Here is a 15,397-nt window from a genome sequence, read left to right as displayed (position 1 = left end):
GCTTGGCCACTAGACCATGTTGAGACACCCCTTTCTGAACTGCCTTGGGCAGATGAAAGCCTTCCTGTGCTCTTCACCAACGCACCACAAGCTTGGACACACTACCCAGCCTTTCTGGTGCGAATTTAGAATTGGCCATGGCATACCTGCTCTGTGCCAGATCTTGAATGAGGTCCTGAAGAAAGATGTCTAAACATAGCCAGTGTCATTCCCATGACGCACACAAGGAGGAGAAGAGCCAGCAGCAGTAGGAGCCTGGCCCTGGGGCTCGAACATTACAGGCACAGAATCAGAATGTGAATCCAGATTTCTCACACTCTGATGCCTGGTCTCTTAAACTTGCTGTTATTCTGCCTCAGTCCTCTGCTCTGTGGAAGGTTAATAGTAACCTCTTCCCTTCTGGGGTTGCTGGGAGAATTAAATGAGATAGTGTTAAGGTTTGATTCTGAATGGGACAGGCCCATGGGCCTCAAGGAGAAGAGAGTAGGCTAATGAGAAGGAGAAAGCTAGGAGTTATGGCAGTCCTGACAACTAGGGACTCCCTAATTGGCCCTAGGCTAAGAATGCCTCTGGGAGGAACCTAATGAGAATTGGCTCATTTGGTAAAGTAAGTAATCCCAGAAAGTTTTCTGGGTTTATATAGATAGATAGATAGATAGATAGATAGATAGATAGATAGATAGATAGGTAGATATAGAGATAGATAGATAGATAGATAGATAGATATAGATATAGATATAGATATAGATATAGATATAGATATAGATATAGATATAGATGTAGATGTAGATATAGCTATAGATACTGAACAGACTATCAGGAGGTTTTGAATGTATCAATGATCAAAGGTATCTTAATAATTCCTTGGGACATCTTCATAACTCCACAGCTTACAGAATATTCTCTTTTCCCCTCCCCTCTTTTCCCCTTCCCATCAGCTGGTACCGGGGTTGATCTGATCCTGTAGGCTCTCAGTACCTTGACTTCTGGTACTAGTATTTCCCAAGCCTACAGAACCAACAGAGGGACATCTAGATCTAACAAGCTAATGGGAGGCTAATCATAATGATAATGATAACAACAATAGCAACAAAAATATCATCATGATGAGGATGATTATAATAAATCTTATAGGATGTTACCATGTTCTGGCATTTTTCTAAGTGTTTACTTACAATAACTCCTTGAATACTTTAAACATCTATGAAATATAGTTTTGTCTTCAGCATTGTACAGGCAAAGAAACTGAGTGATGGAGGGGCAGGCAGCAAAGCCTTGCAGCCACTTGTCATTGGCAGTTTAGGACTTAACAGGCAGTAAATGTTTAACATGCAACACTCGATAAAGAAAGGAGACAACAAAGAATAAAAATGAAGTGTACTTTTCTAGCCTGGTCATTCAAAGTCCCTGTTGCTAAGCCCAGGTACTATCTCCAGCCCTGATGACTTGGCCAGCTTGCTCATGAACCGGTTGAGTAGTGAGAGGAACGGCCAAGAAAGAGGCTGGCCAGGATCCACAGAGAAAGTCACCAGATCCACCCACCTGGTTCTTAAAACCTTCTTCAGAGCTGGGTGCTGGTGGCTCACGCCTGTAATCCTAGCTACTCAGGGAGGCTGAGATCTGAGGATTGTGGTTCAAAGCCAGCCTGGGCAAGAAAGTCCATGGGACCCTTATCTTTAGCTGACCACAAAAAAGCCGGGAGAGGAGCTATGGCTCAAGTGGTAGTGTATCAGCCTTGAGTGACAAAACAACAAGGGAGAATGCCCAGGCCGTGAGTACCAGCTCCAGTACCAGCACACACACACATACTCTCTCTCTCTCTCCTCTCTCCTTTCTCCTCTCTTCTCTCTCTCTCTCCTCCCTCCCCCCCACCCAATTGAGGGCATTCATTTTGAGCATTTCCACATGACACAGATAGCTTCACGTTATTTCCAGTTAGAAGAGAGCTGTTTCTCCCCACACTTATTCTCCCCAAGTCCCAACCATCTATACCTGTTGGCTATAGTATCAACTCTAATCTCTAAGCCACTTCATCTTCCAAACAAAAAGAACAACCATGTGCCCTGCCCAGAAAAAAGATCTTCTGTCCCCCATTGTTTCCAGGGATACCCCAAGATAAGGCGATTGTGCTACAGCTGTCCACTCTCAGGGGTGCCTCCATAACATACAGAACCATCTGTAAACCAGGCATGAGTTTTCGGATCCTCCTTTATCCATCATGGGGGACTGAGTCCCAGAAGGAGGTCCCACGAGGGTAGAGGAGCAGCACTAGGTCACTTGAGCTATTTCTTGTGCCTTCCAGGCCTTCCAGAGCCCAATTTTTTAGGTACCACTTCCATTTGATGACATGAAGCTACTGTGCCACCAACTTTATGACCTGGTAAGTCAAATCGCGCCGTGTTCATGATGGGAGCTCAGGACACATGGTAATTTGGTGGCTCATAGTTCACATATCAGAAGACTTTGTATTGTTAAGACATCTATATAGCCTCAATTGGCTTATGAATTCAGTGCATCTCTATCATAATTCTGGCTGACATTTTTTTCAGGAGTTGATAAAGTAATCATAAAATGCATAAGAATTTTCAAGGGGCCCCAGTACAAGCGAAACAGTCTTGAAAGGAAAAACTCATGCTTTCCAACGTCAAAACCTACCACAAAGCTATAGTGATTAAAACAGTGTGGTGGGGTTGGGATGCAGCTCAGAGGCAAAGCACTTGCCTAGCAAGTGCAACATCTTGAGTTCATCCTTGGAACCACAAAAGGAAAGACAAAAATGAAAACCAACAGTATGATGCTGGCATAAGGACTGACATGCAATTTACTGAATTAGAATTGACGGTCCAGACATAAACCCTAAAGTTTATTATTGATTGATTTCTTTTTTGGTCAGTACTGGAGTTTGAACTCAGGCCTCATATTTGCTGGGCATGTTCTACCGCTGGAACTCTACTACTTGATTTACACCCCGAACTTGGCTTTGCGTTGGTGATTTTGGTGATGAATCTCATAGACTTTTCTACATGGGGTGGCCTCAAAATGTGACCCTCAGACTTCAGTCTCCTGATGAGTTAGGATTACAAGTATGAGCTACACTACCAGTGCTGGCTAGTATTTTTAATGGTACTGAGAATTGAACTTACAGCCTCATCTTTCTAGCCAGGTGCTGTGCCACTTGCACCGTGTCTCCAGCCTTCCAATGGATTTTTGACAAAGATGCAAAGATTATTTAATTGGGGAGGTTTTTCAGAAAAAAAAATAGTGCTGAGAAAATGCATATCTACATGCAAAAGAACACAATGGGGGCCTTATCATATGACATTTACAAAAATCACTTCAAAATGGATCAAAGTAAAACTACTAAACCACATAGGTAGATATTTTTTTTGTATAACAGTAGGTTATACAATGGATTCTTAGGTATACTCCAAAAGCCACAAAACAAAACCAAAACAAAAGATAAATTAGATTTTAGCAAAGTAAAAACTTCTATGCTATAAAAGATACCCCTAAAAAAGATGAGAAAGAAGCCACAGTGGGAAATATGTGCAAGTAATTTATCTTATAAAGCATGTGTATCTATAGCATATAAAGGACTTTTACAAGTGAATAAGAAAGAACCTAGTGGGGGAAAAAGAGAGAGTAAAGGGATCAGCATAGATATTTCTCTGAAGAAGATAGATGAACAACGATAGAAAGCTACTCAGCATCAACAACAATCATCAGGGAAATAAACATCAAAACCACAGTCAGGTGCCACTTCCCACCCACAAGAATGGCTACAATCAAAACACAAAGAGTGGCAAATGTTACTGGGAGTGAGGAGAACTCTCACCCATAGCTAATGGGAAGTAAAACTGGTATAGCCACTGTCAAATCCATTTGGCAATTCCTCCAAAGGTTAAATGGAGAGTTGTATAACTCAGCAGCTCCTTTCCTAAGAATCATTCCAAGAGAAAAGAAAGCCAAAAGTCCACACAAAATCTAATACAGGAATATTTAGAGCAGCGCTGTTCATAAGAGCCACAAATGGGAAAAAGACAAATAGCCAACAATAAAATCATGAATAAACAACATGAAGCATCTCCATGAAAGGAATACTGTTTAGCCAGGAAAAGAAATGAGTGCCAGTACAATATTACAACACACAATCATCAAGGTATTTACTTTAAATGGACAAACTGTATCTCAGTAAATCTTTTTGCCAAAACATAAAAGGAAAGTAGGAAACCAAAAAAGAGAGAAAGAGCCTGAGCTATGTCCAATAGCAGCAGTTTACACCTAAGTCTCTGTGGGCCATCGCATTATTGCAGTAGGTCCCCCAAGAAGCCTGGTGGTAGCAGTATTGCCTCCCTCTTAAAGATATAATTTGTGCAGTCCAGTCTCAACCCAAATCCATATTCAATAGTAAGACAAAAACTAGCTTAGGAAAGTACCACCGGCAGATGCTCTGCCAGGCTCATCACACGCATCATGAATTCACCCTTAAAATACCCTAGGAGGCTGAGTAGAGTGGCGTACCCCTCTAATCCTTGTAACTCAGAAGTCTGAGGCACGAGGATCATGTGTTCAAGGCCAGCCTGAGCTATATCATGAGACCCTATCTCAAAAAACAAAACCCAGGAAAACAAGTTAGAACCCTAGGAAGTTGGCCTCCTTGGCCTCATGTTTACAGACAAGTAATCACAGGCCTAGAGAAGTATAAATCGTTTGTCTGTAGGCGAGTTCTGTGGATACCATTGCTAGTGGCCTTCCCCTTCTGCCACTCCTGATGCCAGGATCCAAAACTTGGACCCCACAGTGTCCCTCCCCACTTCCACCCCTGTGCCCTCCTGAGCCCCATGCTGTGAACTGGGTGCCTGCTTTCTGCCCAGTTTTCTTGCTGGCCAGCCCAACTCCGCTCCTACTGTGCCCAGAGAATATAGGCTGCTCTTGGCACTGCAGCCAGCAGCCCCACATCCTCAGGGGAAGGAGCTCCGATGACAGGGAGCTTCACTGGGCCTAAGAAGGTCTTGGAGGATGCACAGGAGGGGGCAAAAGATTCTAAACAAATAGGCCAGCCAGGGAGAGGGCCAGGAGGCATGGGCCCTCAGGAGCACTGTAGCCCAGCTGTGAGGTGTGAAGGGGTAAAATTCTCAGGATGTTGCTGGGGCTGGAACCCTGGAAAGATCAAGCAGTCTAGGCAATACAGAGGCTCAAATGACTACCCTAAGTGAGTTTAAGGTGAGAGTCTATTAACCATTGGAGTGTTTATTGCTTCACTTTGCTTCCGAGGATGAGAAAGTCAATTATCAGCTGTATGCAAACCGTGCCTCATGTTAATGGTTGTAACCCTAGCATTTGTACATGTCTTCTGTCCCCTCCCCTGTACCAAACTCAATTTTTTAAAAAATGCTTGTTAATGGGGTCTGAGGATCCCACAGCAGGAACCAAAACCTCAGTTCTTTGGCCCAGTCTCCTGTCATGGTACTGCCCCCATCCATGGCACACTGCAACCATAAGCCCTTCCATGGGAGCTCCTGGACAGACCCCTGCCATGGACAGACTCACAGCAGAACAGAAGGGTCCACAGTGGAGAGCCGTGGGAACAGGAAGATCCTTCCTTGGAAGCTTTGACCTATACTGGGAGCTCAGATGCTGAGTGTGGAACCCAGCCTTCAACACCTCCTGAGAGGTGATCACACACACTTTGAGATGGTCCATGTGTTCCCACAACCCTTCTCCTCATTGTGTGGGAGCTAAGGTCTGGGCTGGGCAAAGAAGCTTTCCCTAGAAGGATCAGAAGATGAGGCTGGGGTGGAGTCAGTTACTGTAGTCATCTCACCTGACAGGCCAGGCCTCCAGGGCAGGGCCACCCAGCTTGACCCAGCCAATAGGACCAGGGGCAGAGTGGTGGGAGAGGGGCCAATGACTGGTGGAGTGGAGCTGGTTTCTCATAAATAGAGGGACAACCTCCGGAATTCAGCTTGAGCCGCAGAGCCATGGCCAAGGTGACCGGTAAGTGACAACCCTCCTCTAGAGCTGAGCAAGAAGCTGAGGAATGATATGATGGATGCTGAAATGAAGTGAACAGTGCAGTCGGGGAGAGGGATATGAGTCAAGGGGGTTGGATTGGGCCTGAGGACAAGTCTTGAGTAGAGGGCCATGCCAGAGGAAGGAGGACAAGAACTGAGCCCAGGTTGGAGCTGGACTGGGGACCGGCGATGAGCTGGAGGTGTTAAAAATGGCTTGATAGCCAGGGTGCTGGTGGCTCAGGCCTGTCATAGCTCCTCAGGAGGCTGACATGTAAGGATTATGGCTGAAAGAAAGCCCAGGCAGAAAAGTCCATGAGATTCTGATCAATCAACTACTCAGAAAAAGCTGGAAGAGGCACTGTGGCTCAAGTGGTAGAGCACTAGCCTTGAGCACAGAGATGCTCAGAGTCAGAGCCCAAACCCTGAGTTCAAGTCCCAGGACAGGCCAAAAAAAAGTGATATGATAGAATGGAGATGGTCTGGAGATTCAATCTGGAGGTTAGGGCCATTCAAGAAGGACATGGGGCTGAGATGGACATGGTGACATCTCAAAGAAATGGGAACGTGTGTTGGGTGGAGAGGGTGGAAAATGGTTTAAGGAGGTTGAGGAGGCCTGGAGATAAGGAGTGATATGCAGTTTGAGGAGTCATTTCCCTGAGCTTGGTGACCCCTCTCCTCTTTTCTGTGGGGTTGTCCAGGTGGAACATTCTCTTGGCATTGAGAAAGATTTGTACTGGGAGCCAGAAGGATTTCCTGTTTCTCTTCAACAGGTGGCCCCGAAAGGTGCCCCCTTCCTTCTGGAAGCTTCAGTTGTGCCACCCATACAAAGACCAGAACTTTCCCCACCCCATTTCACCCCTCCCCCAAAAGAAAAACTTAGAGCTTCTAGAAAGAGTACAGTGTATAGAGCTTCTGCCCTTCCCACTGAGGTGCAGGTAACACTCCAAATTCTCAGGTGAATTTGTATATCAGGGTGTTTCATTGTAAAAAAAGAAAATCAAGTGACTTGGGATTTGTTGCATGGTAGTGATCAACACTCTGAGCAATGGTTTCTATTCTTAGTGTCATAGTCAAAACCTGGAAACTTTGGGGGCGGGGCACCAGAAAGCCATAGAACAATAGGACTGCTCTCTTGCCACAGATCACTCCCCCCAGCCCCCATCCTCCAATGAAACTGTGCCTTTCTTCCTTCCCTCTCTCTCCCCCCTCTTTTTTTTTTTTTTTTTTTTTTTTTGGCTAGTCATGGAGCTTGAACTCAGGGCACTGTCTCTGAGCTTCTTTTGCTCAAGGCTAGCATTCTACCACTTGAGCCATAGCACCACTTACAACCTTTTCTGTGTATTGATACTGAGGAATCGCGAACCCAGGGCTTCATGCATGCTAGGCAAGCACTCTACCACTAAGCCACATTCCCAGCCTGTTCCGTGCCCCATACTCACAAAATACATACAATACACATACACACTAAAGAACACAGGCACTCTCGGGCTCAAGAAAATACACACATCAACAGTCCCACTCTTTCAAATCCAGGCTAACACAATCAGTCTTCCTGGCAAAGGGACTTTTACCTACAACCGCACACTTACCAGAAGCAGGCCTGCTTACAGTCAAATATGAACTTGCCACACCCTCGAGCTTCCAATCAATGCACACAAATAAAGTTGCAAGCCACGTCACAATCACATCAATCACACAGCTAACACCACTACAATTCACACACCCATACCCCTTATACCACACTCACCTCCATAGGCAAAGTCACAAATACAACTCATCTGTAACCACAGACTTGCACACACAGCTCTAACCATTCACAGATTCACACAGCAATGACCATTCTGCACAGAGCAGGCAGAGCCTAGAGTCCGGGCCCCAGCGAGGCTAATGCCCATTCATTTCTCTGCCCCCAGGAATTCTGATCTTGGGGCTTCTTTTGGCTACCTCCAGCTGCCTGGCCTACTTTGAGGACCTGGCCAAGTGCTTTCAGGACCCGGATTATGAGTCCTTCTTAGCCACAGCCCAGTACGGCCTCCACTCCTCCCCGCTGCCCAAGCGTGTGATTGTAGTGGGAGCCGGCATGTCAGGCCTGGCAGCAGCAAAGACCCTACAAGATGCTGGCCACCAGGTGAGACAGCCGTGGAGGGGTCTCAGTCATTTGCTCCCATTTGCCTCCTTGTATGGATAAAGAAAGGGTAGAGTGATGGTCAAGTCTTGGACAACTGCACATAACCCTCTGGGTCTCTGATGCCCTTAAACCCTAAGTCATGACCAACTGCCCTTTGTGTCCTCATGGAAACAAAGTGAAGAGCTGTGCTAGCAGATGGGGCCAAGAGGTGAGAGGTGCCCTCTCCCTGCCCACCCAGAGCTCTTCTGGAAGGAACAGTTAGGCTGCATGATTGGGCCCTGGTGATGGGGATTTCAGACCAGAGCACGTGACCATGTGGAGTCAAAGAGCAGAGGGTGGGGAGAAGGAACAGCAGGTCTCTGAGATGACAGCAGCTTCTCTGACCTTTAGGTAACCATCTTAGAGGCCAGTGACCGTGTCGGGGGCCGAGTGTTCACATTCAGGAACAAGGAGGAGGGCTGGTACCATGAACTGGGGCCAATGAGAATTCCAAAATCCCACAGGTAAGTCTGAGGAGAGGAATAGAGCAAAGAGAATGTAGGAAGGATAAGGAAGAGGTGGGAGGGTGCCTGCCACCACCATGTCAAAACCCTTGCAATTCCCTGTGTGAGGTGATGCCACTCTAAGTCAAGATTAATGCCTGCCTCCCACCTAACAGAAGAGAACAAGGCTCAGGGCCCAGGACCTCATAGGAACTAACAACTATAGTCATTACCATTAATGCATCAACTCATATGAGCATGAGTTTCTTATGTGTCAGTTATTATTAATTATTATTGATAACTGCCATTTGTTGAGTGTTACCTTTCTGTCAGGCCCTGTACTAAGCATTAGATTTATATTATTTGTCATTTTATAGTAATTATAGGGTTGCTGATCTTCACAGCCTTATAGGCAGGCAGGCAGGCAGACAGGCAGACAGGCAAGCAGGCAGACAGATGATACCTTTTTTTGTGCCCACACTAGGGTTTGAACTTGAACTTGAACTCAGGGCTTCAAGCTTTCCCTTTGCTTTTTCACTCAATGCTTTGCACTCTACTTGAGCCATACCTCCACCTTAAGCTTTTTTCTCTTTTCTTTTCTTTTTTTTTTTTTTTCTACTTAATGGGAGAGAAGAGTCTCATGTATTTGTCTGCCTGGGCTGGCTTCAAACTGTAATCCTAAAAGCTCAGCCTCTTGAGTAGCTAGGATTACAAGTGTGAACAACAGGTATCTCTCCAACAGCCACATATTTTGATTCTTCTACTCTCATTTATGAATCAAGAAACTGAGCTCAGAGATATTAAGTAGTTAAGCCATGTTTCGCCTGGGAGAAAGTGACAGATCTTCTCAAGATCAAATCATATGACTGGCCCCCAGCCATTTTTTTTCTGGTGTTCACAGACTTCCAATCCAAAAAGATCTCCCAACTGGCATTCTATGTGCCTCCATGAATATGACCGGTGGGGGGGGGGGGTGTGCTTTTAATGAAATAAACACAGGTTTCTCTCCAACTCACCAAAAGAAAAGAAAAACAACCTATCTCCAACTAAGAATCTTTGACTATGACCTCGAACTTCCTTAGAAATATGTCTGACACAGAAGGCCTCTATGTCTACTATCCACACTTAGAAACTAGTATTTCCTAAAGGGCCTTAACTCGATGATGAATGAACAGTCCTTACTCTCTATGTCCTCCAGGGCAAAACAGAAATTCAAAAAGGAACCAAATGCTTAGAGCAAGAGGAAAATGGGATTCAAGTTGAGAGAGTAATTACTCTAAGTTCCTTGGGCCTAAGAAGAAAATGGTTTTCTGGAAGTGCTTTCCACTGTGAAGCCAAGCAGATACAAGGATGGGGGATGGGGAGCAGGGAGGGCAACGTTGTGCCTGTCTCTGCTCCAGGCTGGCCCATTTCTTCATCAAGAAGTTTGGCTTGAAGTTGAACAAGTTCATCCAATATGACAACAACACTTGGTATCTTTTCAATGGACATCGCTATCGTGCATGGGAGGTCAAAGCCAATCCAAGGCTCTTGGGCTATTCCGTGAAAGCCACAGAGAAGGGCAGGAGTGCTATGAATCTCTTCCACCAATCCATCATCAAGGTACCTACTGCATTATCCCAGCTAAGACTAGAAGGGACAGGGGTCTGACCTAAAGTCCCCTGCCAACTGAGTGGATGGGGGCAGGTCTCCTGCTTGGTGCTCTTCCTTCTAACATCCCATAATAATATTACCACCCTCAATCCCTCCTCCAGCCCATCTCTTCTCCTGTCCCTGGGTGGGTCAGTCACCTAGGACTTGATCAGAATTAATGGGGAAAATGGAATACTAGACCAGCCAATCTTTGAGAATAACTGAGCCCTTCTGAGTCACACTGAAGATCTGTGCCCTCAACTTAGACTCCAAAAGGTCTTTCAATGAAAGAGAGATCATTGGGGGCGGGGGGGCCGTGGGGAGAGGCATGTAGGAATTCCTAGAGCTAGGTTCCCCTGGGTACACCTACTTCCTTGCTTCCACCTCTTCAAGGAACGTCATCCAGAGAACCTAAGAGTCCTGGCCTGGAGTTTAATTGGCTTCCCCTTCCATTCCCCATGGCCTTGTCCATAGCAGCCTGGCTGCTCCAGGCAGTCCTGAGGCTCCACTTGATGGTAGTAACTTTCCTTCCCTTCCACAGCTCAAACGAGGTCTGAACACATTCAATTGCAGCCACCTGCTGTCCTTTTATGATTCCTACTCCACCAAGGTAAGACAAAGATGTCCCAAGATGGAGGTGGGCTGGTGGGTTCTGAGCAGTCCCCTGAGAGAGCAGAATACCTCTCTCTCTCTTTCTTTCTCTTTCTCTCTCTCACCCTCCCTCCCTCCCTCTCTCTCCTCTCTCTCTCTCTCTTTCCCAAAGCCTTTGTCTCCTGATGTCCAGGAGGACTCCCCTGAAGGTGCTCACCCTCACCAGGCCCAGATCCCTGCTAAAGCCCCTTCCTCTACCCCCACACTTCCATCCCTGCTGCCACCCCCCACCCACAGGCTTACCTGTTGAAGGAAGGGATGCTGAGCGCAGAAGCAGTGAGACTGATTGGGGATCTGATGAATGAGAATGGTGGATACTACAAGTCCTTCCTGGAGTCTCTGCGGACTGCTAGCATCTTCTCCAAAAGTGACGAGTAAGCTAACCTGGGGCCAGGATGATTCTTTCTCCCAACACTGCTTTATCAGATATCAGATATGAGCTAGGCACAGTGCCAAGCACTTTCCAGGAACTATTCCATTTAATATTTCAGATCTATCCTGTCTATTATTCCCAACCAGTTCACCGGTAATGGTATGAGGTGTCAACTTACCCATGTTCACATAATGTGGGCTTGGGCTGAAGCCTGACTCCAGACCCAGGCTGTAAGACTCCTGAGAAGCAGAATCGCTGTGTGGCTGTGTGCATGTGCTCCAGGCTGGAGACTGCCCATGTGGTCTTGGGAAAGTCACTGCTCTCTGGGTTCATTAACCAAGAAGCCAGTGGAGAGCTGGGCACTGGTGGCTCGCATCTGCATTCGTAGCTACTCAGGAGGCTGAGATCTAAGGATCAAGGTTTGAAGCTAGCCCAGGCAGGAACATTTGTGAGACTCTTAACTCCAATTAACTGCCAAAAAGCCAGAAGCGGAACTGTGGCTCAAGTACTAGAACCCTAGCCTTGAGCAAAACAAGCTCAGGGACAGCACCAATCCTGAGTTCATGCCCCAGGTCTGGCACGTGCACATGTGCACACACACACACGGTAGCAGTATAGGAGTGTCAAGCCCAGAGTAGAGGGAGCTAGTTCCCTCCCCTTTCAGACTAGGAGTGTAGCTAGCAAGGAAGCTAGCTGTCATCCATCTCTCATCCTCTCTTCACCCCTGCAGACTCTTCGAGATCACCGGTGGCTTTGACCAGCTCCCCATTGCCCTCAGTGCCAGCCTGAAGCCAGACACCATCCATCTGGGAGCCACGGTGGAAAGGGTGGTGAGGGTTGGGGCTGAGGTCCAGGTTTTGTACCGCACGGATGGGCCAAGTTCCATGCTGCACAACCTCACCGCCGACTATGTCATCATCTCTGCCTCAGCCAAGGCCACGCGGCTCATCGACTTCCAGCCGCCACTGTCCCCAGACAAGAGGGATGCCCTGCGCTCCATACATTACACCAGCGCGAGCAAGGTGGTGTTGGCCTGCAGTGAGCGCTTCTGGGAACGCGATGGTATCCGGGGAGGAGCCTCCATCACCGACCGGCCCTCCCGGTACATCTACTACCCCAGCCACAGCTTCCCAGGGGGCAAGGGCGTCCTGCTGGCCTCCTACACGGTGGACGACGATTCCTTCTTCTTCACCGCCATGAAGCCTGATCAGGTGGTAGACATTGTCCTGGATGACCTGGCGGCTGTGCACCAGATACCCAAGGAGGAGCTGCAGCGCCTGTGTCCTTCCTCGGCAGTCAAGCACTGGTCTCTGGACCCCTTCACCCTTGGTGCCTTTGCTGAGTTCACACCTTACCAGTTCGTGGACTTTTCGAAGCAGCTCTTCCAGCCCGAGGGCCGCATCTACTTTGCCGGCGAGCATACCTGCCTGCCCCACGCCTGGATTGACACTGCCATTAAGTCAGGCCTCAGGGCTGCCAGGAACATCCAAGCTGCTGTGGAGGAGGAGGTCTCAGGGGCTCAGGTGCCTCTGCAGAAGCCTTTCACTAACATCTTCCCCAAGAGCAGTGTCTGAGGGAGTCTGGCCCGAGCAGGCAGGAAGGTGGGAGGAGGAGGCAGAAGTCGCCATCGGTCCCCTGGCCCACAAGCAGGAACCCAAAAATGCTCGAAAAGGAAGCCAGATGGCAAGTTAGCAAGAAACATCATCCCCTCCCCCGTGTTCCTCCCCAGCCAGGCCCCTTCAGAAAGGAAGCAACAGAGCTAAGAGTGTATTATCTCCCCATCTACACGCAAGGCACCCTGAAGGGCTGAGATGGTGTATTCTTTGTTGTCTTGCATTTTCCTTGATAACCAGCACCTGCTATTTCCTTCAGCCTGTCAGCACTAAGCCCCTACCCAGTCTGGTACCATGCTGAGCACAGAAAGATAGGGAATGAGTAACACTGAGAATCAAATTTCCACTTCACCGTTGTCTCTGTATGTACAGGGGCAGCTCCAAATCTGGCTTCATTTTTATTTGTCCCAAGTTCTTGGAGACCAAAGGATATTCCCGGATTATCGTGGTCCAAATAGGCAAAAGGAAAAAGTAAATCAAGTTTTTACTTCTTTGTCTCTCTGCCTCTCTGTCTCTGCCTCTCTGTCTCTCTCTGTTTCTGTCTCTCTGTGTCTCTGTCTCTGTCTCTGTCTCTCTCTCTCAGAAAAGATGTCAAGAAAGTTTTCCCAGGGGCTGGGGATATGGCCTAGTGGCAAGAGTGCTTGCCCCGTATACATGAGGCCCTGAGTTCAATTCCCCAGCACCACATATATAGAAAATGGCCAGAAGTGGCGCTGTGACTCAAGTGGCAGAGTGCTAGCCTTGAGCAAAAAGAAGCCAGGGACAGTGCTCAGGCCCTGAGTCCAAGCCCCAGGACTGGCCAAAAAAAAAAAAAAAAAAAAAGTTTTCCCTCTTCCCCCTTCCTGGCTCAACATACTGGAGTGAATAGAGTTCTCCAAATTCATGTCAGTGACCAAATGTAACTTGATCTGGAAATACGGCATTTGCAAATGTAATCAGGCCAAAGTGATATCAACTTAGACTAGAGAGGCCCTAATCCAATGATTTGTGTCCTGATAAAAAGAGGAAAATCTGAGTCTCTACATGCAGAAAGAAAACAGCCATGTGAATGGAGTCAGAAAGATGGATCTACAAAACAAGTGACACTAAAGATTTCTAGAAATCATCTAAAGCTAGGAGACACACATAAATAGAACCAATGCTCCCTCAGAAGCCATAAAAGAGTCAACCTTGACAACACCTTGACCTTAAACTTCTTCTAGTCTGTAGAACTATGAAAAATAAATTCCTGCTGTGTTATGTCATGCAATATTGTAATCATTTGTTATGGCAACCCTAGAAAATTGATGTAGTATCCTTCTTTTCTCCTCTAGCAAACTTCATAGTCATAAGCAATTCCATGATCGTGTTTTTCCATATAAAGAAAAAGAAAGAGGGGCTGGGAATGTGGCCTAGTGGCAAGAGTGCTTGCCTCATATACATGAAGCCCTAGGTTCGATTCCTTAGCACCACATACATAGAAAAGGCCAAAAGTAGCACTGTGGCTCAAGTTGGCAGAGTGCTAGCCTTGAGCAAAATGAAGCCAGGGACAGTGCTCAGGCCCTGAGTTCAAGCCCCAGGAGTGGCAAAAAAAAAGAAAGAAAGAATTCCTGTCTCCAAGTCTTCATATATAGTTCTATTCTGCCTTACTACCTTTCTCTCTCTCTCTCTCTCTCTCTCTCTCTCTCTCTCTCTCTCTCACTCTCTGTCTCTCTCTCTCTCTCTCTCTCTCTCTCTCTCTCTCTCTCTCTCTCTCTCTCTCTCTCTCTCTGCCAGTCCTGGGGTTTGAACTCAGGGCCTGGATGCTGTCCTTGAGCTTCTCTGAACTCATTGCTAGCACTCTACCCCTTGAACCACAGCACCACTTCTGGCTTTTTCTGAATAGTTTATTGGAGATGAGAGTCTTACAGACTTTCCTGCCTTTGGACTGCGATCCTCAGATCTAAGCCTCCTAAGTAGCTAGAATTACAAGCATGAGCCACCAGTGCCAGGCTACCACTACCTTCTTGATCAGAGACACACACCTTAGCCCACACAGTGAGTCTTCAGATTGACAGCCCCATTGGCCACCATAAATGAGGAAGGAGACAGGCTCTTAAAAATCTTGGGCAGAAGTTGAACACTAGTAGCTCGTGCCACTAGGAGGCTGGGACCTCTCTCCAACTAACTCCTGAAAAGCCAGAAATAGAGTTGTGGCTCAAGTAGTAGAATACCAGATTTGAGCATAGAATCTCAGGGCAGCCCCCAGGCCTTGAGTTCAAACTCCAACACACACACACACACACACACACACACACACACACACACACACATACACGCACACATGCACACATGCACACCATGCACACAAAGCATCTTGGCCACATTACAAACAGCTAAGGGCCACTACCCACTGCAGCTCTTTCCAATGCTAGGGTTGGGCTACGGGACATACCTGAGCCCACTCCAGAGCTTGGACGAGCCCATTTTCTTAGGCTTCCAGTGCTAAATGGCTCACTAGCCACAGAATCACTAGGTGTATCAGA

The 15,397-nt window shown here is 47.2% G+C and overlaps 1 protein-coding gene across 1 annotated transcript; it reads left to right on the top strand.

Annotated features, from left to right (window-relative positions):
- The first annotated feature begins 5,981 nt into the window (after nucleotides 1–5,981).
- Nucleotides 5,982–12,854, top strand: LOC125355664 (L-amino-acid oxidase-like). Its single transcript, XM_048352107.1, has 7 exons — nucleotides 5,982–5,997; nucleotides 7,928–8,142; nucleotides 8,533–8,645; nucleotides 10,025–10,226; nucleotides 10,798–10,866; nucleotides 11,145–11,281; nucleotides 12,011–12,854. Exons 1-7 carry the CDS (start codon nucleotides 5,982–5,984, stop codon nucleotides 12,852–12,854), a joined length of 1,596 nt encoding a protein of 531 aa, XP_048208064.1.
- Nucleotides 12,855–15,397: the final 2,543 nt, after the last annotated feature.

This window comes from Perognathus longimembris, chromosome 7 (assembly GCF_023159225.1).
Source record: "Perognathus longimembris pacificus isolate PPM17 chromosome 7, ASM2315922v1, whole genome shotgun sequence".
Classification (NCBI taxonomy): Eukaryota; Metazoa; Chordata; class Mammalia; order Rodentia; family Heteromyidae; genus Perognathus; species Perognathus longimembris.
This window is presented reverse-complemented; position numbering and strand designations above follow the sequence as displayed.

Coding starts and splice junctions, on each gene's coding strand:
- LOC125355664 (XM_048352107.1), top strand. Junction 8,143..8,532: donor TACAAGATGCTGGCCACCAG/GTGAGACAGCCG, acceptor TCTGACCTTTAG/GTAACCATCTTAGAGGCCAG. Junction 8,646..10,024: donor AGAATTCCAAAATCCCACAG/GTAAGTCTGAGG, acceptor TCTCTGCTCCAG/GCTGGCCCATTTCTTCATCA.